Here is a 25,580-nt window from a genome sequence, read left to right as displayed (position 1 = left end):
ACACTTCAGGTATACGGCTCGGGTGTTAGCACGCTCTAAGGGAAAACAGTCTGTCAGTGAGAAAAGTGTTTGTGTTGTAAAAAGGGGCGGCGGGGGTAGAGTGGCTAAATATCCTACCTGGTAGGATGGGGTAAAGGTGTTACAAGGAAGGAGCTACCATGTCTCACCATCCAGTATCCCACTCCCACAAGACCCCTCACCCAGGTGATCCTCCCGCACTGGTCCGCCCCCAGGACCTAGATCCAAAAGCGATGGCCGTGTCCTGGTCTCATGGATGACTTATTCCCAGGGACTAGGAGGTGAGACACATTCTGGTTTCTCCCAAGTAGTGATCCAATTCTGCTCCTCTCGCTCTCTGTATTATATCTGCGTCCCTTATTGCATTAAGACAGTTCATAGGTATCCACTTGCTTTCCACACTTTAACGGTACTGGGATGAATTTCTCCAAGCCTACAACGGGTCTCCTTTGGCTTCCCAATATTCACTTTCTCCCTGTTTGTGTTGTAGGGCAACATCTCTGGTGCATGTGGGCATTGGAAACATTCTTCTTCCTTCGTTTTGTTTCTTGCTTCACTTTCCGCGTCGTCTGCTTCAGACACTTTTCTTCTCTGCTTCTCAATACTGCCACGGGTATCTGATTAGGGACTTTCTTTCTCCCTGTGATGGTGTCTGCATAGTTGAAAGGGCACCCTGCCCACCTCTAGCTCTCCATGGTTACTCCACCATCGAGCTCTGCAGTCCAACCTTCCCAGCTCATAGCCGTCCTGAATTTTGCGGGCTCTGTGGTCTGTTGGCTTTGCCTCTTCCATTTGATTTACGCACAGGGGGCTTCCCCGGTCTCTCTCTGCCTTCAGCTCACATTCGCTCTTTGGTGTGTCATTTTCTTTTCAACCATCTTTGCTTGGTCTATTGAAGAGGATTATTTAAAGGGAGTTGCACCGTCTCGTTTGGTATGGCATACCTTCACTGCAGTCATGGAACTTCGGATGTAAGTGTATTGGCTAGTTCCATATAGGCTATCGCATGGAGGGCATTGGGGAGTTCCTCATTGGAACGGGAGTTCCTGTCCTCTAAGTGGGGAGTCTCCCCATTGAGGTCCCACTTGCCTCGACCCTTTATGGAGCATGCTCACCTCCCTAGCCTCAAGGGGGTAGACAAGGGAGGAATTCCCTCAATTCATCACAATCAACATTTCACCCTGTTTGATGCTTTTTGGTGCACTCGTTAATATGCTTTATGAATGATGCTCAAGTGGTGTGATGGCCAAAACACATCCGCAACCACATAAGTCTGTTTGTACAAAACAGTGTTTGTACAATGCACAGTGCATTAAAGGATATATAAACAGGTCTGAGATGGATACATGACATCTGAGAGTAGGTATAAACTGTTGGGTGGTTACCGATGTCTTTTGGCCAAGAGAAAATACTGAAGTACTGAGTGAATAGTGTACATGGCCAGAGGAAAGGCATTTAGGTGACCAGTCCAGACCGACAACTGTGATATAAGAAAAGTGAATTTGTTGTTAGAAGTACAGTTTGTCATGAGCATAATATCTGTTTTGAGCTTTTATGAGTCACTTTTACTAACTCCATCACTCATTTTTGTGATAGTCCTCCGAGAGTGGACTGGAGATTATTTGGTGCTATTGTTTTTAAAAACATTTTACATAATAAAACCATTTATTTTTGAATGGAGTATGACTGAGCTAGAGAGATGATGATCGATGTTTGGTTGGAGTCACGATAAACACATGCGTCTCCCACAGGTGTTCATTCTTATAGCTCCTTATTCAAACCAGATTTATGCGTGCGCAGACGATGTATCCAAGTCTGCTCTAGCCTGAGCAGCCTGTTTGTCATGGTGTAATTATGGCAGTCAGGTTTGAATTGTTCAATGATGAGCCATGTTATGTCATCTGTACTTCGGTTGGCTTACAGATTACAGAAAAATGCTGGCCCATGGGGGCTGACGCAGTAGTTTGAATTTGTGAGCGATGCTCACTGATTCTTGTACCGGCCTTCCGTGTGTTCATGCTTATGTACACCAAATGGCAAGGACATTTGATAACATGCTCTGCATTTGTAGAGTTGCAGATAGTAAGGTGGCTCAAATTCCATCTGAAAGAGTTGTGCACAAATTCAGTGGTATTCACTGTAAATCTGCAGATGCTGCAGTCACCACATGGGTGATGCCCTGTCGCCATGGCCAACCCACATGCCCATGATGCTTCCAATGTGGCCTGGACTGGAGCAGCCATGCAAAAATCTAGAATGGACCAAACAATCTTGCAAGTTTTTGCCTCTATTCAAGGAAAATAATGGTGGACTGATAGCACATACAGTGCTGGTCACCAAATGCCAGTCTTTTTTGATAAAATGTTTTGATCCATGTTGTATGGTTAGAAAAATGTCACACATAATAGTTGGTTCTGATGATTCTGTTTGACGCGAGGTGTCAACAGTGTCTCTCTAGTCAAACATTCGGCGATGAGAGCATGGTTCACAAATAATGTACGTCGATAGCCACTTTCCAAGAGTTTATCTGCTAATTGCTGGACTTGGTATTCAAAATCCTCATTAAATGTACAGTGGTTTCTTCTTTGAAAAAATTGCCCATAAGGGAGATTCTCTCTAAGCTCTTGGATGTTTTTCTAAACCTAGGGCACGTATTAAAAAAGCTGATCAAAAAAGCACTGCCATCTGCTGACCAGCACTGCGACTTTGGGTTTCGCCTTCTGGCAGTGGGCTGATCGGTGCTCGTGTGGTCGCTGGGTGAGGTGATAGAATAACATTGACATGTGTCCCATGCGGATTTGCATCAACGTTGGCATTCATGCTTTAGTTTTCTTCTTTTTTTGGGTCAATTTTCCTATGTCAGACATTGAGTGATTTTTTTCACCAACAGTGTATTCATTTAGACCCTCTCCATTTGCGAGCTGCATTTTAGATGACCAGATGCTCTCCCTTGTGGTCTGAATATTTTCTGTCCTGAAGAAGGCTGGGCAGAAACTGGAGTTGGCAAGAAATTCACGCTGATATGATCTAGTTTCTAATATAGTTCATGGCTGCAGTAAATACAAATAAAATGCAGATGGCCTGCTGAAGAAAATAATTAAGTGGCCTGGTTTTTATTGTGATGGGCATTGGGATGATTTAATTGTCCTTTCTTTTGGTTCATTTGTCTTAATGGTCTAGTTATTGGGTTGCAACGATTGGGTTTTGTGTGCCCTTGTTACACCTAGGGAGTATGCACTAGCTCTTTAATACTATGTGATCATGTATTTTGTCATATTATGTAAACTATTGGTTGTGTATATATACTTCGAATGTATTGCGTCCTCCCACGTATTCCTCATTTTATATATCTGTATCGAAAAAATGTTTCCACACCAGAGGGCGCTGTGCTCGATGTGGTGGCGTCGACGTCCCTCGAGGGCTGCCGTAGAGTCGACGTCATCTGCAGTATAAATGGCTCGAGCCGTGCCCGCTGGCTTCAGTTCTGTTTTTCCGAAAGCTTTTGCTTTGTGTGTACGAAAACGGCGCTTCAGTCTTTCGAGATGTCTTCATCTAACCCTTCTACCCCTAAAACTGGCTTTAAAAAGTGCCAGAATTGCGGGAAGAAAATGTCTATAACGGACCCCCATCGAGTTTGTCTCTAGTGACTCGGTCTGGACCATCGAGTTGACGAGAGCGGTACCTGTCGGCCTATGACGAATAAAGCTCTCAAGGAACGAAGAGGTAAATTGGCGGTGGGGGAGGAATCTTCGAAGGCCTCTTTGAAGAAAAATAAGGACTCAGCGGAGTCCAGGGAAAAGTCCCAACGGTGAATCGAAGAAATCTAGGTCGAGGAGTCGGTCAGAAAAACTTCATCGAAGAAGAGGCGCCACCCATCTCCCTCTTCCTGGTCGTCCTCTGATATAGGGGTTATCACCAGTCCATCAAAACATGATTCCCCTAGTAAATGGGAGGCTTTTAGAGCCTCGATGATGTGAATCTTCAAGACCACGGCCCAGACCCCCTCGAAGAAATCGCGTGAAGACCATGCTCCGGCTCATTCTTTTGGGGTAAAATATGGTACAAGGGACGTCCCAGAAGAATTAATTGACCCTCAGTCCAAAATGTCTGACCTCTATGACTGTCTACAAACAGCTAGTGGTATAGACACGTCACCCGAGTTGGAATTCGACAAGCCTGACCCTGCTGATCATGCAGACTCTGCATATAGAAATATTATGAATAGGGTGGTGGAGTTCATGGGTGGAACAGAATTTCACCCACTTACAAACAGGATGACATGATGGACATTATCAGTCAAGGTTCTCAAAAGGATCCTGTTCTTCCCTTTCGCACAGCACTTCAGAGGAAGGTTATGGCTGCATGGGAAACCCCAGAATCTGGACCAGCAGTGAACAAACATTTCGCTAGGAAATGCAGACCACCTTCTGACCCTGACTATTTAATTAAGCATCCTACATCTGAGAGCTTAGTAGTCCAGGCAGCTACATCCACTAGACAATCTGCATACCCTTCTCTTCCCCCAGATAGGGATGATAAAAGAATTGATGCCTGATCTCATAATATTTTTTCTTCGAGCAGTATGGCTTTAAAGTAAAAAAATGTGACCAGCACCCTTGCAAGATTCACATACACCCTGTGGGATTGTATTAGTGCAGCGGATGAACACATTCCTGAGGGCGAGGAGCGGGACGGCTTCCTTGCGATTGTGAATGATGGGAAGGAGGCTATACGGGAATGCCTTCAATCAGGACTGGACACTGCTGACGGCATCAGCAGGTCCATGGAGTCTAGCACAGTGCTACGCAGGTTTGCGTGGCTGAGAAAGTCTGGCTTTGCACTGGATGTGCAGGTCAGACTTCTTAATATGCCAATTGACGACTTGAGGTTGTTCGGCAGCAAGGCGGAGGAAAGTTTGCAGAAGCTGCAGACCTCCAAGGCGGCAGCTAAGTCACTTAGCGCCTCCATACAACCTCAACAACACTCCTAATCAGGCTCATCTTCCTGGAGGGGGCCATACTTTTCATTTATATTCCTCATTTGGAAGAGGAAAAGGACAGGCTAGTCAGAGGGCAAAGAAAATTTCCTCGGGGTGGACGAGGAAAGGGTGCTAGATCAGCCCCAGCAGTGGCATCTGGCCCCTCAGCTGCTGCTGCAGCCGTCGCAAAGCCACTATGAGGGCTTGACCCACAAGACTCCGGTGGGAGGCAGGATCTCAGCATCTGATCGAATGGCGGGGGCGTTATGTCAGATGCTTAGACACTGGAAACAGTGGCTCAAGGTTACTGCCTTCCTTTTCAGAAAAGCCTCAAGAGCATCCACCGGGATACAACTCTGTCAAAATTCCAGATCTGCTCCTGTTGCAGGAAATGTTAACCCTGCTAGACAAAGGTACAATAGAGCATATATCTGTAGGGGAGAGGAACAAGGGTTGGTATTCCCCATACTTACTCATCCCAAAGAAGGATGGAGGATTGAGAACCATCTTGGACTTAAGAAACTTTAAAGTTCCTCAGGAAGGACACATTCAAGATGGTAACCCTTTCTCAGATCCTTCAGGCTCTCCAACTCCAGGACTGGTTGGTATCATTGGACCTTCAGGATGCTTACTTTAATGTGCCAATCCATCCCAAGCACAGAGTACCTGAGGTTCGCGATTGGAAGTTCATTATCAGTTTCGAGTGCTGCCATTCGGGTTGACCTCTGCCCCAAGGGTTTTCACAAAGTTGATGGCAGTAGTGGCAGCGAGTCCTAGGAGAGGTGGGATTCTTGTCTACCCTTACCTGGACGATTGGGTAATCTGGGCACGTTGACCTGAACAGGCCCAGGAACATCTGAGCTTGACCTGCCACTTCTTACACAGACTGGGCTTCTCTCTCAATTACATGAAGTCAAATAGGATACCATTCCAAAGACTCCAATTCATTGGAGCAGTCCTGGATACTTCATCGGGCAAAGCCTCTCCTCCCGAGGTGAGCTCATCGCATTCTGCAAATGGTAACAAAGTTCCAGAATGGCCAGCATCTGCCAGCCTTCAATTTTCTGAGGTTGTTCGGCCTCATGGCATCCTGCATTTGTCTGGTGCCAGATGGAGAATGAGTTCCCTTCAATGGGCCCTCAGGACTTGATGGTCCCAATTTTCAGGTAATATGTCATATCTTTTGCAAGTTCCGGCCAGAGTGGCTCAGGATCTGCTATGGTGGGCTTGCGACAATATTCTCAAGGGAGAATCTTTTTGGCAACCATGGCCGGAGATAACAGTAGTGATGGTCGCATCACTCACAGGGTGGGGTGTTCATACCAACAATCTGACAATCCATGGTTTTTGGTCTCCATCGGAGACCAAACTACATATCAACCTTTTGGAGCTGAGGGCAATCAGACTAGCGCTCAAGGCCTTTCTGCCCTCTGTACGGGTAAAGAATGTCCTGATAATGACAGACAACACAGTTGCCATGTACTACCTCAACAAGAGAGGAAGCGTATGGTCACTACCACTGTGCAGAGAGGCAATGCAGCTCTGGTTCTGGGCAATAAAAGAAGGAATCTCTCTGTTGGCAGTTTACCTAGCCGAAGAGCAGAACACGGCGGCAGATGCTCTGAGCAGGAGGAGTACAGTATCCCACAAGTGGGAACTAGCTCAGGAAGTCCATCTAGAGATCTTCACCCTTTGGGGAACCCCACAAGGGGATCTGTTTGCGACCAGTATCAACAGGAAGTGCGAACTGCACTGCTCAAGGGAATTTCCTCCAAGAGGAGCATTAGGAGACGCGTTAGTAATGGACTGGGAATTTCCACTCCTGTAGGCATTTCCTCCAGTCCCTGCAATTCCTCACGTAATCAGGAGGTTGAGAAAGTTCAGGAAAACCATGATCCTAATTGCCCTGGATTGGGCCAGGAGGACATGGTACCTGGACCTTCTGGACATGTCCATGTGCCCTCCAATACGTTTTCCACTAAGAGAGGATCTTCTCTAGCAAGAGGAAGGTCGGGTTCTCCATCCAGAGGTCAAGAGACTCCGCATTCAGGCATGGTTTGTGAGAGGCTAAGATGAAATGATTGGGACCTCCCGGACGACCTAATGGAGATTTTGCTTTCGGCCAGAAGGCCAGCAACAAAATCTTTGTACCAGTGTCGTTGGAACAAGTTCAGTAACTCGTGCAAAGATAAGAATGTGGATCCATTTCTATGTGGTACACCTATGGTACTTTCTTTACTACTACATTTGGCCAATCGAGGCTTCCAAATTGGTACAATAAAAGGATACTTGGCTGCGCTTTCTATTTTTAAGCGCACCTCAGAAGAGGCATCTTACTTTAAAATTCAATTGATTGTGCAATTCTTAAAGGGTCTCACTAACGTATACCCTCCAGTCCCTTTTTGAAGTCCCTGTATGGGAAGTAAATTTAGTACTAAAATTCCTTGCATGCATTCCTTTCAAGCCTTTGCATTCTTGTCCGCTAAGGCTTCTCACTTTGAAGACCATCCTACTAGTGGCTATCACATCAGCCCGCAGGCTGCGTGAGTTACAGGATCTTTTGTAAGCAGGCCTCCAGATAAGGTGCGTACTAGGCCTTTTTACGCATGAAAATCTTGTAAATACGACAGCTGTATTTTCCTGTGTACATTTACACACAGGTTTAGAGCAGACGGCAGTGCAAAGGTCAGGTTACTTGGCAGAAACCAGAAAGCTTCTTTTGATTTTTATCTACATGGATGTAATTACAAGCCACCTCTGAAACGGAAGGTATTTCTCTGAAGCCTTTCAAAAAAAGAAACTACACACTGTGATGAAAGGAATTTTCTTCCATTCAGTTTCAGAAGCACTGTGCATAATGTCCTACAATTTTAGGATGGTATCATTAATAAGATGGAAAACTAAGTTGCAATTGAGAATTAATATTTTGTAACATACTTTTTGAAAGCAAACCAGTATTGCGCAATTGTATTTTTCAGAGTTCTGGTGCTGTGTGCATAATCATGCCCACAGGCTGGACTCAAAAAGGGCTCTCGGCTTTTACATTTCTAGACTGGCAAAATTTTGGCAAAGTGACCAACTTTTCATTGGATACACCGCCCACAAATTGGGCCTGGCAGTAATGAAACAGACCTTATCCAGATGGATAGTTCTAACAATTGGAGAGTGTTGCAGACTGGCAGGTAAATAACCCCCAGATGGGCTAAGGGCTCATTCTACTAGGGGCATGGCGACTTGACGGCTCTTCAAAGGGGTGTCCCGGGGCAAGTAATTTGTGCAGCAGTCACCTGGTCGTCAATGCACACTTTTGTGGAACACTATTGTTTAGATTCCACCTCATCCGAATGGGGTCTTTTTGCTAAGGCTGTTCTACATACGGTCCATGAGTAAAATTAATTGGTACTCCCCCCCCCCCTGGAAGGACACAATTCATTCGAAGAACAAGTTACTTACCAACTGTAACGTTCTTTCGATTGGATGTTCCTCCCACGTATTCCTCATCGACCCTACCCCTCCGTACAGTTTACGTATTTTACACATCGTGTTCCTTGAGAGCATACAGTCAAAGGAGACGCCTTGTCAACTCATCAGTTAAGAATATTGAAAAAACGGAACTGAAGACAACTGGCGCATCTCGAGCCATTTATACTACGGATGACGTTGACACTCTACGGCAGCCCTCGAAGGACGTTGAAGCCACAACATCAAGCACAGCACCCTCTAGTGTGAAAATCTTTTTTCCGAAGCAGCAGAGCTGACGATACGAATATCTAAGATGAGGAATACTTGGGAGAAACATCCAATCGAAAGAATGTTACAGTTGGTAAGTAACTTGTTCTTCTGTGACTGTGCTTTTTTTATATCCGATATTGAAGGGTTGCATTACTTTTTCAACTAAATCAATTAAAAAATTCAGATTTTCTACTTGGCTAATTCTAATACAATCATTATGTAAAAAAAGTTCCTCTATTTTAATGCTGTTTGTATAGAAATTAGCTTCCACTTGAAATCTGTGTAAGATCGCCTTTGCTTTTTGTTTTATAGTCCGCCACTGGTCCTTTACTTTGAATCATTTTGTGGCTAGACCCCAGGTTTGTGAGTTTGGCTCTGGCCAACAATGACCAGTGCACCTATCCAGTGATAATGCTGCTGGGGAAATGGCCGCCAGGTGGCAACATTTCCCTAAAAATGCACCCTTCAGTAAATCACTTTTCTCAAATATTCTAGGATTGGAGGTAATAATATATAATTATAGCCTTCCTAGAATATTTGAGGAAAGAATTTTAAGGGGTCGGGGGTCCGAGGCCTACCTGGCAACTTTTCCCCGGTGACATCACATGGAACCCCAGTGCATGACCATACTGTAGTCTTACTGAAGTATCATGAAAGAGATTTTAGTTTCATGTATTTAAATGGCAGGTTCTGCTCTATGAAAGACCACTTTACACTACATATGTCTCATTTGCTTATTTACAGATGTTGAAACACGGACGTGCTGGTGTTCCCATGGAAGTTATGGGGTTGATGCTTGGAGAATTTGTTGATGATTACACAGTCAGAGTGATTGATGTATTTGCTATGCCACAGTCTGGAACGGTGAGTAAAAGCAATTTACGCTGCCATTTAAATACTTATTGCATACTTTTGCTTTGCCATGTAAGAGATTCATCCCTTTAAGGCTACGCAAGCCAATGTACACATAGAAATGGTCTCTTATAGCAAAAAAGTTGATCTTCAAAGGTTTTGTCTGCAAACCCCACAGTAAGGAATTATTCCCGGACATACCATCTTTGAATCGCATTGTTGTGCTATTTGCTGCATCCATTTCTCTACCCGGCTTGGAACTATCGCCAATCGTCGCCATACAAACCTCCTTTAATGTTTCGCTGCATTTCTCTTTTGATTTTTGCACATTGTTTTTGTGCTGTACTTATGTTTATTAAAATCTTTGGTAAACCACTCTTATTTAGAGATCTCTTTTTGATGGTGTTTGTTAATTTAAAAAAAATATTTGTTGTCATGGTCACGTGCATCATGTAACACACCAGGGCCTAAATAGTCTTGGAATACTTTTTAGTATTTCAATCTGCCAATATTGGTAGCTTGTTAACCTGGATCTCATTTTTTCCTACACAAAGTGCATATGCTCAACTATGATGCATATTATAATTACCTTTTGTCTGATTTTTCAAAATGTATTTTTACTCAGTCCTAAAATATAACGGCTCTTGTTGGTTCCAGTGTACTGCTTTGAATATCCGTAAAGCATGTTGTTTTAAAAATGTCCAACCAATAACCAGCCAATGTTTTAAAGACCTGATCCAGATTACACTGGTTGCTTTAAAGAGTGTCAGTCATCTTAATATTTCACTTGGTGATAAAGCAGCCATTTTAAGTATCAGTTTATCAATAATTAAAATACAATATTTTTATTCAACCATCATACTATGTGCAAATATGTGGTGCAACTCTCCTCAAACTGACACCACTTTCTTCCTCAAATCCCGTCCTGTCACCCACTAAGACGGATACACGACGATGGCATAATTGTCAGAATGCGATTTGTGATTAGTTGATCTGTTTCCCCATCTGCTGTATGGCTCGAGATTGGCCTGGTTTAAATGGTTCCACCTCCTCTCCATCTCTATGGCAGGATTGACAAGGATCCTTGTCTGATTTTATCCCTTCTCCTGTGCTATGCAGATTTACACATGGAGTCTCGGTACTGCCAAGTCCAAGAATGTTCATTTGAAATGGATTGTGTCCTGCAACGTATTCCTCATCTTTGATATTCGATATCCAGCTTCAGCTGCTATGGAAAAATGTGTCCAGAGGGCGATGTGCATTGATGCAGTTGACTCAATGTTCCTTGAGGGCCTCCGTTTCGCGGATGTCATCATGGAAGGCATGTTGGCTTCAGTTCTGTTTTTCCGCGAATGCTATTGCTTCGAGAAATACGGCGTGCTTCATTACTTCATACGCGAGTATGTCTTCTTCGTCGACACAGACTACCCCGAAGACCTGGTTTAAGAAATATCGAGATTGTGATTCGAAAATGTCATTGACCGATCCACACCGTATAGGTCTGTGGTGTCTCTGGGTGCAACATAAGACCTCGGCCTGCTCCAAGTCGATTATCGGAAAGGCCCTGAAGGAGCGAAAGGGGAAATTGGCAGTAGGTCGAAAACCCAAATCATCTACCCTGCCCAAAAAACCTTCGACCGACGAGTCGAGAGGTGACTCTCCTCTGAGGAAGAAAGTTAAAAGGTTGAGATCGAGGAGTGGCTCCCACCACTCCTCATCGTTGCTGAAGTCCAAAAAGAGGTACCATAGGTCGCCTTCTTGGATTTCATTGGCGGACACCTCCCCATACAGGGATTCTTGTCCCCACCAAAAAATCCACTCCTGCCAAATGGGAAGTTTTTAGAGCCGAAATGCGAAAAAATATTTGAAAAGCAGAAACCCACGGCAAGCCATGCTTCTACTGCGCCTTCAAAAGAAGCAAGTAAGGAAAGGGCTCCACCTAAATCCGGTGTGCCCTGCACCCCGGGACGAAGGTATGATCCTCAATGAGAGCTGGCGACGCCTCAATGCGATGACGTGTCATCAAAGTATTAGTCGCCAAAAACATAAGCATAGGTCGAGGTCGTCAACACCATCGATGCTGACTGAGCCTTCGACGCCAGCCAAGCCCTCGACATCGGCTTCACCTTCGCTGACGCAAGCTGCGCCATCAATGCCTGCTGCGCCATCGACTTTCGACATCAAGCACCCCATCTAATCCTATTGTGGCATTAAAAATAAAGTTTTTTTTTTTTTTACATCTCCTCCAGCTTCAAATCCACTATATAGCAACCCATTGATGCATGAAAAAACTTATATGCCTTTACCAGAGAGATACTATTTTAAGTACCTTACCTCAGTATATGAGGGGAAATGAACCCTCCGACAACGATGCACCCTTTGGCCTCCAATTTGGCACGCCAAATGTGCCTGAAAGTTTCATTTCTGAGGAATCCTGTTTGAAAGACCTTTATGATAATCTGCAGACGGCCAATGGGGTCGACACCTCGCCTGAGCTAGATTTTGGAAGACCAAAGGCTGGGGAGCATGTTGATGCGTCATATAGATAGCTAATGTCCAAGTTAGTGGAATATATGGGTTAGTGTAGGACTCTGTTACCATTTGAGCAGGAGGATCTGACAGACATCGTAGATAAGGGTCCTCAGACAGATCCTATATTACCTTTCCATATAGCTCTCCAAAAAAGGGTGGCTGCGAATTGGGAGACTCCAGAAACCAATCCGGCTGTGAATAAAAATTTGACCAAGAAATACTGCCCTTCCAGTAGTGACCTCGACTATCTGTCTAAACACCCCACTCCATATTTGCGTGGTTGAGAAAGTCTGGTTTTGCACCTGATTTGCAATCCAGACTCCTCAACATGACCTTTGACGGGTCTCACAAGTTACTTACCCCTCAGTGCTCTAGATAGGATTTTGGCATGAGAGTACTGTACTCAGTTTTTAGATTTGGAGAGTAAATCCAATTTCAAGAGTAAAAATGAATCAAAAGGTGTCTGGTAACTCTCCAATTTATGTGTAAAAGATTAAAACTGTGTTCGAAAGGTATCGGGTAATAAAATCACGGTAAAAATATCGCTGGTAAAAAAAATCATGGCAAAAATGCAGTGGTTTGACCCGGTAAAGGTGTACCCCATTATACCATTTAAGTGGAGCAGTGGTTGTGGGGGTGTCCGCGCTCCCCTTAAATGGTATAATGGGTCTGGGGGTTGCGGGGGTATCCCCTGCATCCATTACATGATTGTGGTGGCAAAACCACTGCATTTTTGCCGCAATATTTTGTATTCCCAGCCATTTTTGCCGCGATTTTGAGACATGGAACCGTTCGAAAACATTACTGGCAAAGAACTTGTCGATGCATACTACCCAGCTTCATCTTCATTATACCTGGACACGAAAACTCTTTTGAGAGCTACTGCAGATGCCAGCTAGTTACATCATAAATCAAGTCCCTCACTCTACCCGCATCAATTATCTGCCTCTTGGGTTTACTGTTGCTGCCTGGCAATACCTGCTTGACAACCACATGCTTTTGCTCCATCTATCCTTCCCTTTGCTACTCCGTTTCCCCGTCTCTCACTTTCTGATGATCTGCCTCTCGCTCTTAAGTGTTGCTATGCCACGTTTTGAGGTTGGTTGCTCTCACTCTTCCTCTCCCATCTCTGCATTGTATTATTACTGTTTCCCTCCTACATTGTGCTGTATTGGTTGAAATAAGTCCCCTTCCTCTCTCATGTCATTACTACATCTGTTTGGTCATGTTCTCTGTTGTGGTTGCTACTCCTTTTCGTTATCTTTCTTGCACTGCCTCTTATGTTATTGGCCAGCCTTTCTCTAATCTGGATTTTCTATTTCCAGATATCCCTGACTGCTATTGATCTGTGGTTTCTTATTTTACTGTCTGTCGCTTTTGCTCTGCTTCTATCCCTCACTCCTATTGTGTGTGTCCTATTATTTACCTCTGTTTCCCTTGTCACTTTCTTTGTTGCTCTCTTATGTAGCTAATTGATCTTGCTCTTTCTGTTGCTCAAATGCCTGTTTTGGGTTGTCTAATACGTTCTTTGTTCTTGCTGCCCCCCTACCCCTGACTTTGTTAACTTTCTCTCTTTTTTGTCTTCTGACATGGCACCAATAAATATTAAAAAAGCTAAAAATGCCTTTTCCATTTACAAATCCAGTGCAGCTTTACCATTGGGTGCTCCTTTTTTAGATGTGTGCAAACCTTCTTTTTGCCATTAGGTTGTGAATTATAGATTTAGTTGTCTCACCAGATGCAGTACTTCCTTGAATGCAGATGCTTTACTAGCACTGTATGCCATCACAAGTATAAGAGACCAGATGAGAAGTGCGTTCTGAGCCATTACAACTATAGAAGCCCTCATGGGATATGCTGCTTCCGAGCCATTACATGTATAGCAGGCCAGATGAGCGGGAATATATGTGATCACTGTGCCGTTTTTACTGCAACTATCTAAAATGCTGTTTTAAAAAAAAAAAAAATTCAACACCCTTTTCACCACACATATAGGCAGTGGGAGACCCCACGCACCCTCCTGCTACCCCCTACATTCATTGTATACTGTACCCATCATATATATATATTTTCGAAATAAACATATTTTAGAGGTGTGTTCTAAATCAGTGAACATTTAGTAGTCCTTTTGATAAGTCAAAAGCTAAGTCGGCTCTGTTACAGTCTGTTACCTACATCTTAAACGCATACCTCTGATGCAGACGCAATAACCCACTTATCAACAGGATTTGAAGTAAAGGTTACACAATGATCTCTGCAGCAGGGTTATTGACCCACTGAGCAAACTTTCCCAACAGGCTGTTGACTTGGAAAGGCACATAGCCATAGGCTGGTTTCATATAACTGGCTTGTCAAAATCTCTCAGCCTGTTTGGACTATGCTACATGAGTCAATAGATTCATAATGTTCTAGATTTTTGGTAGTGGGACTCAGTAATGTGACATTGGAAAAGCAGAAGTTTTGAAAAGCGCAAGGCTGAGTAGGAGGGATGAACTATATGACAGCATTGCCATCTTCTCAGACTGTCCACCACTGTGCATCACACCAGCTCAGGAGGGTGGTGGGAAGGATCTACGTGAAAATACCACATTTTTTACTGTGAGGTCAAAAATCCTGCATGTAAAATAAAATTTCTGTATTTTGAATGCAGGGAGAGAGCTCACAGCGCGCCCCATCCACATACACTCACTTTATTAAATTCCCCTACCCATCTATTCTTTGGGAGACATTTTTGTTTTGTTTTCCATGCAAGGTTTTCTACAGCACAGTAATGGGTATTGGGAATTTTGTAGTGAAACTGGTGCGACGAGCTCACACTGTTCTTGCTTAGTACTTTAGCTTGCTGCAGAAAATGCAAACACATGTTCGTGCTTTGTCATTACAGCAGCTCTTTTAAGAAATTCAGGTACTGTCCCAAAACATAGTCCTGCTAAGAAATGTGGGCATGATGCAATCAGCCCTGTTGTGAATAATTAGCCCTGTGCCATGACATGCGCATACTAGCTCTGCTGATAAATTAGGCTACTCTGACTGAATATATAGCGATCTTGTTCAGAGCTACCTGTACAATCTGCGCCACTGAATAAATAAGCTGCACTGCTTCTACCTGCATCCATTATTACCTGCTTGTGGTGGGCGGGTGGTCCGAAAGGGAGTTAAGGTAAAGTTCAGACTACATGTCCAGCTATTCCTTGCTCTCTAAGACAACGAACTATGTACAGCGCCCTTTCATGAATGCACATGCACACAGATGCATACAATGTTAAGACTACAAAAATATCTTCATATAGCACACAAAGCTTTTCCCGCTCACAAATACCAAACGACTGCTTGCCTGGAGGCTTTTCAAAACTTTGAGACATCAAATGCAAATGATGTGCTTCGGTGGTGAAAAGAAAACCGATTATGCTGCAACTGCGCTGCCTCTATTAAAGCTGATAAAAACAGAGGAGAATGAAGCAGAAATGCAGCTCTAGTTTAAGATAATTTTCATTTTACACAATACTACCTGTGTCCTAAAGCAATGTGAAAAGCATGATCATGATTCAAAATGCTTCAATAACAATGTAGCCTACAAAATGCAGGCAGTTGAACAAAGCGGACAAAATACACATTCCCTTCTACATTACTCAAAGTATTATCTTGTTAGAATTATTAAGTGTTAAAAAAAAAAGTAGACCAGGACACATCCCAGTTGGTTCATTCAAGGAAATGTGTGAACTACTAAAGTAAATAGGGTTTGCAAGCTGCTGCTGGACAGCTTGAGCCTGTCACCAGTGACCTCCAAGATTTATGGGGGTGCTGCTATAAATAGCCTGTGGAAGCTGTACGCAAGGAAGAATGAAAAGGGCTGTATTGACAAGAATTCTGTGCGTAAAAAGGCCCATATGCGCCTTATCTGGAGGGCTGTTACCCCAGGTATCATTCTTTCGACTGGATGTTCCTCCCACGTATTCCTCATCGCCCTCGCAACCTATCCCACAGTAGAATTTCCCATGCTGTTACAGCTTTTACTCCTTCATATTTGAGTAGTGTTGTTCCCGTGGTTGTGCGAGTATTTCTATTGTAGGAAAAAACAGAACTGCCCGTGGTATATTTGCCTTCGATGATGACCTCGAGACGGGGGACCTCGGGGTATATTAATTCGACTACATGGACGCACAGCGCCCTCTGCCGAATTGTTTTTTTCCGAAGCAGCTGAAGCTGGATACCGAATATCAAAGATGAAGAATGCGTGGGAGGAACATCTAGTCAAAAGAACGTTACCAGGGGTAAGTAACTTGTTCTTCTGTGTGCTACCAGGCTCCTATTTGAGCAACCTCGGGTAGATGCCGGACTTCCTCAGTCCGGTTCTTTTTTTCTTTACCTTTCAGTGGTTTAGTCCTTTGCTTAGCCCCGGTTTGGCACTAGGCGGCTCTGGCACCGTTGATTGATGGGTTTCGTTCATCCCATCCTGGTTGGCCCCTCGCAGGCTGCAGGTTTTTCTGGCCTTTTCATTGGCAACACTCCAGGCATTGGCATATGCGTTTCAGGACGCTGGCACCTCTTTCAGTGGTAGTGGCACTTACTCCAGCGTGCTCTGTCTCCAGGTTTCACCCACGTATTCTTCCTATGTAGGGCCTCCTTTGCACGGCTCCGCTGGCCTTCGTTCCTCACTCTAGGGCAGATGTTCTACCCCTCTTCAGATGTTCGGCAGCCAGTTTCTCCCTGGAACGGTGATTGGTGCTGGCTTCCACAAGAAGGTGATGACAAATATAGACCAGAAACCGGGACTTCCACATTAAAGGGGCCTTGCACATAATTGCCCTCTTCGCTTCCCATGTAACCCTTCAATATGTCAGACTTATGGTAAAGGGGGAAGGTTGGGTGTTATCCTCCTTTGACCATTCTTTGGCTCCAAGAAGGGTAGGTGGGGCTCTCCTTTAGTAGGATCCCAACTTGCCTTGTCTCCAATGGAGGCTGTTTAGCAGGCTCACCTCCCTAATCTCAGAGGGGGTGACTCCCTCTTGGCGGGGGCGGGGGCGGGTCAGGGGCATAGGGGACTCCTTATTTGGATTCATCACAGGGGACACGCACATTTTGTGGGTAATTTCTGGATTCTTGACCGCCCATGGCCATGAATCCCCATGACCATTCATGATGCAGGTATGGCTGTTAGCATTGTACTTTTAGTAAACTGTTCTTTTATTCAGCTAATTTCCTTTCAGCTGGCTTAGTGAGCAGGCAGGTGACTGGACACCACATTTATTCTTTTGTTTATTATTTGCTTTCATTTTATTTTTGTGGGCATTTCTTTCTTTCCCTTTAGACCACTCCTCGGTCTGGAAGCTGCCTGGCTTCCTGGTTACGTCTCCCCCGGGACAAGACACGCTTTAGCGGTCTGTCTTTGCTCTCTGAGCATTGGGTGGGGTGAGGCTAGGCTGATGACATGTGTAGGCATATTTCTGATGTTTGTTAATCTGCTTAGAATCACATGCTGTGCATAGGTCCGACATCCAGTGGTCACTGCGGAGTATTGCATTTTGTTTTTCGTAGTCGAAAAGGGGACGTCGACAAGGCGTGTCTGAAACACTATCCCTATAGTGACGTGCGTTGTACCCACAATCCCTCACGCGTCGAGGTCCCTCAGATTGTTTTTTTCCGCCCAGCTTCTGGTCGCCTTCACGCGGAGCTCCTTGAGATACCATTGCAACCCTCGACCTTTGGTCGTTTCTTCTCATAAAATTTATACACACTCCCTCGACGCAGTTGTAGCTGTTCTCCGCCGAGAAAAATCGTCGACGGAGGGTCGAGCGGAGGAAATCTTCGGCGCTGCCGAACACGTGGCCTGGTCTCGCTGGCCATATACAGTAGGGAGAGTGGGGTCGTGGGACATCTCTGGGTCTTTCTGAGAATGCCTTTCCCTTTCCCCTTCCTTTCCCTTGGGGTGTTTATCGCAATTTATTGCCTCGGCTATGGAGAGGACACCGTTTAGGTTTTGCCCACTTTGTAAAGGCAAATTCACTTGGAAGGACAAGCACTCACGGTGTAACCGCTGCTTGCCCCTCGATCACAAGGAGGAAGGGTGCGCGGCTTGTCGGCTTCTTAAGCCTAAAACTCTAAAAGACCGAAGGGTTAAAAGGTGGGCGGCCTACGCGATGTCGAAGGCCGAAGGTTCACCCGCCGCTGCTACCACCGACAGTGACGAGGAACGCGATAACACGACCTCCGCTACGGAAGTCGAAACCCCCTCTAAGGAGCGCTTACGCGCTTCGTCGTCTGTCCCCGGCCCCGACGGGCTCGGCTCACGCCCTGCTTATGGGGATGAACACCCCAGCGACACAGACGCACACAAAGATCCACATAAACACACAATCCACGGCTCTTCTTCGACGAAGTCGAAAAGAGCTTCGCCGCCCAAGGAGACGCAGGTTCCACCGGCGGCCTCCTCGGACCGTTCGGGTTCGAAGCCCCTCTCGCAACCGCCGCCGCGACCTGCGACTGGGCTTTCGGCAAACAAGGGCGCTGCCACCAAACCATCGGCCGGTGCGCATCAACAGAAAGCGCAGACCGCCGTAGAGCGTTCGATACCCATAGCGTCGAAAACTCAAGCTTCCGCCGACAAACAAGTCGCCGACAAGCGAGTCGCCGATAGCTTAGCGAGGATCGCTGTAGCCGACGCCCAAAAGCGTACGCCGAAGATTACGTCGAGCGTTACGCATAAGTTAAAGGATACGCCGAAAAAGCCCGAAGGAAAGCAGGGACTACCCCCTTCAGTCAGGGAGTCACCCGACACACCTGAAGGTTTTTCGGAGGGCGACGGGACACTTTCCTCGACGCTTTGGGAGAGGTCGAGCCATTTCGAGTTAGATAACCCTATGTTTCCCCCGCCAGACAGCTCTGGGGTACCCCATGAAACAATGGAAAGACTCCACCTCTGTATGGAGAGGATGGAAAGGTTCATGAGCACCCAGGCCTCTCAAACTCACAAGAGGACTAGAGAAGGGCCTCAGGAGGACCCCAGGGCCAAAAATCCGAGGCTAGTCGATCCCCAGCAGGACACAGCCTCAGACTTCCAAGATGTATATGACCTCACTGGGGAGGAACAGTACTTCGAGGAAGAAGATGATTTCATGGACAATGAAGGACAGAACCAGGAGGAATGTCTGGAAGACAGAACAGACATTATAGAAGAAGGCTTCGGGGTTAACCCAGAAGAGGGACCTTCACACCCCTGGCAATCACCATCAGTGTATTCCGACACTGATGTCCTAAACCTAACTCCTCCGGACAATTCTCCAGTTAGGAACACGTCTCCAATTGACGATCAGCCCACTTTCAATGCACTGTTGCGCAGAGCAGCAGCGCATTTCGAACTCGACACCGGGGAACTCTCTCCAGAATTGGACTTTGTAGAAAGAGTGATTAAAGAAAAACCCCCGGTCAGCCAGACCATTCCCCTCCTCGCTTCAGTGAAGAGAAGGATCATACCTTCGCTGTCCACTCCCGCAATGATCAGAGGGGTCAATCCACGGATTGAAAAACTTTTCACTCCTTCACCCTCAAACCCCCTCTACATTAGGGGACATTCCATTCCGGATTCCCTAGTGGTATCTAATACTAGAAAGAGGGCAGGGGTACCACTTTCCACCAGTGAGGCACCCCCTGACAAGGAGGGCAAGAGGCTATATGCCCTTGCAAAAAGAGTTACTTCCTCGGCTGCCTTCTCAGCAAGAATTGCCAACAACAATTCCTTGCTTGCAAGCTACGCAGACGCGCAGTGGGCCAAACTGCGAAAAGACGCCGAGGAAGCACCGGAGCCTTTACGTACGCGCCTACTGTCAACTATTGGCGAAGGAACCCAAGTGAACCAGAGCATTGTTAAAAACTCTCTGGACGCGGCAGAAACAGCAGGACGTTCCCTGGTACAAGGAATACTCCTAAAGCGCCATGTATGGCTGCGCAACTCAGGCTTTAAACCAGAGACACAGGCGTCTTTGATAAATAAACCTGTCGAGGACGCTAACCTCTTCGGAAAAGCGGTAGATGAAGCCCTAGAGATGGCTAAAAAAGAGTTCGACACTATCAAGACTCTTGACCAAATCTCTAAGCCCACTACCAGGCGCGGCTATGGCAACAAACGCTTTTTTCGTGGCCAACGCCAACACCAACAACAAAGTCAACATCAGCAATACCCTGCCACCAATTACCAAACCAATAGTGGGCAGTACAGCCAAAGAGGCCAACGCCGGGGCAAAGGGAGGGGTCGGGGATCCACCCCCAGAGGCTCCCAAGCCCCCAACAACTCCAAGTGACGCGAACATTCGCGTCCCCTCCCATGCAACACCGGTCGGGGGCCGGATAACATCCTTTCTTCCTGCATGGGAGGAGATAACGTCAGACCGTTGGGTACTTTCCACCGTAGCCCACGGTTACTGTATCGAATTCAACAGTTCCCCATCCTACAGACCCCCGAGGGGACGTCGCATGACGCCGGAACATCTTGCCATCCTTCTGCAAGAAGTACAACAACTTCTGGAAAAAGGAGCCATAGAGGTCGTGCCTCTATCTCAGGTAACGGAAGGTATTTATTCAGTGTACTTCCTTGTACCCAAAAAGGATCTAACCATGCGCCCTGTATTAGATCTGCGCCCAGCGAACAGATTTATCAAACCCCAAAAGTTTCGTATGGTAACCTTACAGGAAGTGATCCCACTGCTTTCCCAGGGAGATTACATGACAACATTGGACATGAAAGATGCATACTTTCATATTTCAATGTTGCCAGCGCACAGAAAATACCTAAGGTTCATGATAAAGGGCAAACACTACCAGTTCAAAGTGCTACCCTTCGGTATAGCATCAGCACCAAGGGTATTCACGAAGGTGCTGGCAGTGGCAGCGGCCCACCTGCGCAGGTTGTCCATCCCAGTTTACCCTTACCTCGACGACTGGCTCATAACAGGGGATTCTTACGAAACATGTTTCGCAAATACCCAGAAGACGGTAGACCTTTTGTTCCAGCTAGGCTTCTCCATCAACGAAAAGAAGTCCAGTTTAAACCCCAGTCAAATCAAACAATTCCTAGGGGCTCTAATTCAAACAAGGGACGGCCTCGTCTTCCCCTCCAAAGAGAGGGTCCAAAACATGCTGTTTCAGATCCCCCAATATGTAAACGGCCAAGAGGTGACGGTACGCAAAGCAATGCGCTTGCTAGGAATGATGGCGTCGTGTATTTATTTGGTACCTCACGCGCGCCTGCGCATGCGCCCAATGCAAGAGTGGCTCAACAGCCAGTGGTGTCAGGCCAGCGGACTATGGGAGGATCTAGTGGTGGTCTCGCAGGCCTTGGTTCTCTCGCTACAGTGGTGGACAAAGGGAAACATGGAAAAAGGGAAACCCTTTGCCACACCCGCGGCGGAAGCCACTCTAACCACAGACGCATCCCTTACAGGATGGGGGGCTCACCTATCCCATCAGACTGCTCACGGAGTGTGGACTCCGAACGTAGCATCCAAACACATCAATCTACTGGAGCTACTGGCGGTATTCAAGGCAATAAAAGCCTTCCAAGAACACCTACAAGGCAAGACTGTAATGGTCCTCACGGACAGCACTACAGCCATGTACTACATCAACAAGCAGGGGGGCACCCACTCTCCAGGCCTATCCAAACTGGCCCAAAATATATGGAAGTGGGCTCTCAAACGGGACATGTTCCTACTATCACTACATGTACCCGGGGAACTCAATCTGCTGGCAGACAGACTCAGCAGAGATTTCCCCCTGCCCGAAGAGTACGAATGGCGCCTGCACGAAGACATCGTCTTCGACGTCTTCACACAATGGGGTTTCCCAGAGATAGACCTGTTCGCAACCCTGGAGAACTCTCAATGCCTAAGTTACGCCTCCAGGTACCCCCAGAACCAATCAAAGGGGAACGGTCTGTCGATGCAATGGTCAGGGAAATTTGTTTACGCTTTTCCCCCGACTCCCCTTCTCAACAAGGTGGTGCACAAGATGCACCAGGAACAAGTGACATGATACTAGTGGCCCCTATGTGGGCACGACAACCATGGTTCGCTCACTTGATGGAGATGTCTCTATCTCCCCCAGTAAAACTCCCCTGCCCGTACAACATGCTGTCTCAGGACAAGGGCAGGACCCTGCACCCATGCCCCCAGAACATGAACTTAGCAGCTTGGCTCCTGAGATCATAGAGTTCGGACATCTACAACTCCCGCAAAGATGCATGGACATCCTCAGGGAAGCCAGAAAACCGAACACTCGCCACTGCTATTCTAGCAAGTGGAAAAGATTTGTCATCTGGTGCAGGAGTAAAGGCATCAACCCTATTGACTGCTCTCCCACACATGTGGTACTATACCTAACCCACCTTTTGGATTCAGGTCTAGTATTCAACTCCATTAAAGTCCACCTAGCGGCACTTTCTGCATACACCACTTCCCAACTCAAAGTGTCGTGGTGGAAGTTCCCTGTTATAAAGGCCTTCATGGAGGGAGTAAAAAGAATACACCCCCCGATAGCTGACCCAGCTCCCGGATGGGACCTTAATGTGGTACTTACAAGACTCATGGGCTCTCCATTCGAACCCATGCACAAAGCATCTCTTAAACACCTCACTCTTAAGACTGCTTTTTTAATAGCTATCACCTCCATCAGGAGAGTAAGTGAACTTCAGGCTCTTTCTATTCTAGACCCCTTCGTTACAGTTCACAGAGATAAAGTGGTTCTACGCACTCACCCTAGGTTTGCTCCAAAATTTATTTCTAAATTCCACGTAAACCAATCTATAGAACTACCAACGTTCTTTCAAAATCCTTCCAATTTGGGAGAAAGGACTCTGCACACACTTGATGTACGCAGGGCGGTCATGTTCTACATGGAAAGAACCAAACCATTGAGGAAGACTAATCAGTTCTTCGTCTCGGTGGCAGCAGGAAGAGAAGGAGATGCGGTTTCAAAATCCACTATTTCTAGATGGATTGTTCAATGCATCACTCTCTGCTATACTCTTGCTAAGAGAGAACTGCCCTTTAAGCCAAGAGCACACTCTACTCGAGGCACGGGGGCATCCATAGCATTCATTGCAAATGTTCCCCTTGAGTCCATCTGCAAAGCGGCTACCTGGAGTTCTGTGCACACCTTTACAAAACACTACTGTCTAGATACACACTCTAGATCTGACTCCCAGGTGGGACAGGCAGTATTACGACACCTTTTCTCTACTGTTCCTTCTCATAACCCACCGCCAACTCCGGGTACTGCTCGCTAGTCTATGCACAGCATGTGATTCTAAGCAGATTAACAAACATCAGAAGAGAATGCATTACTTACCGTAAAAGCATTTCTGATGGTTGTATCTGCTTAGATTCACATGCGCCCACCCTTCCTCCCCGCTCGGATGGAAGGAACATAGACTTCCTTTATATATATATATATCTCTCTCTCTCTCTCTTTTCTGTACTCACTCACGTCTAGAAGGCTCCCTCAGGGCAGAAAAAATACAAAAAGAGGGACCTCGACGCGTGAGGGATTGTGGGTACAACGCACGTCACTATAGGGATAGTGTTTCAGACACGCCTTGTCGACGTCCCCTTTTCGACTACGAAAAACAAAATGCAATACTCCGCAGTGACCACTGGATGTCGGACCTATGCACAGCATGTGAATCTAAGCAGATACAACCATCAGAAATGCTTTTACGGTAAGTAATGCATTCTCATCTTCCACCGCACGGATGCGCAGCGGACGAGGGCCTTGCGCACCAAAGTCAAGCTTGTCTGTGATCGTCCGGGCTGCGGGAGGGCTCTGGAGGGGAGGTACTGTCGCATTGGACCACAAAGCCTCTACTATCATGCGGTCAGCTCATTGACCTTGTTCCTGGAGATGCAGGGTGGCCAGTGGGGTTCTCTAAGGTTCATCCCTGGGAGGTTACACAGCACCGCCCAGACACTTGTGTCTATTGCTGAACAGTAGATTGCTGGTCGCTCACACCCAGGCTTGTCATGACCTGTTGAGTGACCATGCTCTGGACTCAGCATGTTTCACAGAAATGTGGCTATGCGATTGTTCCGGCCCGCTCTTGTGCAGGCACTTCCCGAGAACTATTGAGTTCTTTGGCCCCTCTGAGAATGTAGGGGGGGGTTGCTGTGATCTACAAATCTCATCTTCTGGTGAGCATGGTTCCTTGTGACATGAGGCTTAAATGGAGGCTTTGCTTGTCCATGTGCAGATTACTCCCAAATTCTCCTGTTATGTATTGCTGGTTTACCACCCCCCTCATATGATGACGCTTTTTGTGATACCTTGATATGATATGGCATTTGTAATGCGCCTATACACAAGTTTCAAGGCGCGATGAGGCAGGGAGGGGGGAACAAAGGGAAGACCGACAACGATCCTACTAGGCCAGGTGTCATTCAGATCGCGCAAGTGCATGAGTGGAGTGGAGGGAAGGGAAAAGTGCAAGGGGAAAGGGAGGGGGGAAAAGTGCAGTACAGGGAAGTAGAGTAACAAATAAATAGGGCTTGCTGGTGGCACGTGGAAGGTTAATGCAGACAAGTGCTGGGAAGGGGTGGCTGTAGGGATACAGAGACAGTCCCGCAGTGCAGTGGTTGCCAGGGAGGCAGTGCAAGTGGAGAGTGGCTGGGCAAAGGACCGAAATCGGTGAGAGTGGCCCAGTTGCAGATTCAGTGTAGTTTCAGTCAAGAATTTAGCAGGGGAGAGGGGGAGAGAAGGCAGAAGCAAAGAGGAATGTTTTGAGGTGCTTCCAGAACCGGAGATGGTTCTCTTCAAGTTTCAGGGAGGCAGGAAGGCTGTTCCAGAGGGAGGCCCCTGCCGAGGAGAGAGATCTACCCCCAACTCGTTGCTTGGAGAAGCAGCTGACCCTGAGGGAGTTGGAGACGGATGAGCGAAGAGCTCGAGAAGGAAGATATTTGGGAAGAGAGAGTTGAAGGTATTTAGGCCCCAGGCCCCAGAAGGCCTTGTGAACAATGCAGAGGGTTTTGAGCTTCCTCGCAGCCACTGGGAGCCTATGTAGAGATTTCAGTCCTGGAGAGGTACGGTCCCTGGGCTTGAGGCCAAGGACAAGTCTTGCAGTCATGTTCTGGATAAGTTGCAGAGGGTGGAGAGTAGAGGCAGGCAGATTTAGATAGAGGCTGTTACAGTAGTCCAGCTTCGAGAGAACCAGGGCTCGGGAGACAGTAAGCTTCTGGGGGAAGGAGAGGAAAGGAAGAATGCCTCGGAGGAGGTGCAGCTGGTAGTGTGACTTCTTAGAGACGTCAGATATGAGAGGAGAGAAGGTGAGTGTGGAGTCGAAGATGACCCCGAGGTTTTTTGCCTTTCAGGTAGGAGCAGGAAGAGGGCCAAGAGAGGCCGGCCAGAGAGTTGCAGGGAAGGAAGGAGTGGGTGTGCCGGTGAGTAGAATCTCAGTCTTACTGGCATTAAGGCAGAGCTCATTGGCGGC

General features: G+C 46.6%; 1 protein-coding gene across 1 annotated transcript in view; it reads left to right on the top strand.

Moving 5' to 3' along the window:
- PSMD14 (proteasome 26S subunit, non-ATPase 14) overlaps positions 1 to 25,580 on the top strand; it is a 1,137,097-nt gene that overhangs the window by 359,685 nt on the left and 751,832 nt on the right. The window contains exon 4 of the mRNA XM_069616337.1: positions 9,473 to 9,592. Coding sequence (XP_069472438.1) covers positions 9,473 to 9,592 — 120 coding nt within the window. The remainder of the gene's footprint in view (positions 1 to 9,472; positions 9,593 to 25,580) is intronic.

The sequence above is a fragment of the Ambystoma mexicanum genome, chromosome 9 (assembly GCF_040938575.1).
Source record: "Ambystoma mexicanum isolate Mex_15411 chromosome 9, UKY_AmexF1_1, whole genome shotgun sequence".
Lineage (NCBI taxonomy): Eukaryota > Metazoa > Chordata > Amphibia > Caudata > Ambystomatidae > Ambystoma > Ambystoma mexicanum.
Note: the sequence above shows the minus strand (reverse complement) of the source record. Positions and strands in the feature narration are given on the sequence as shown.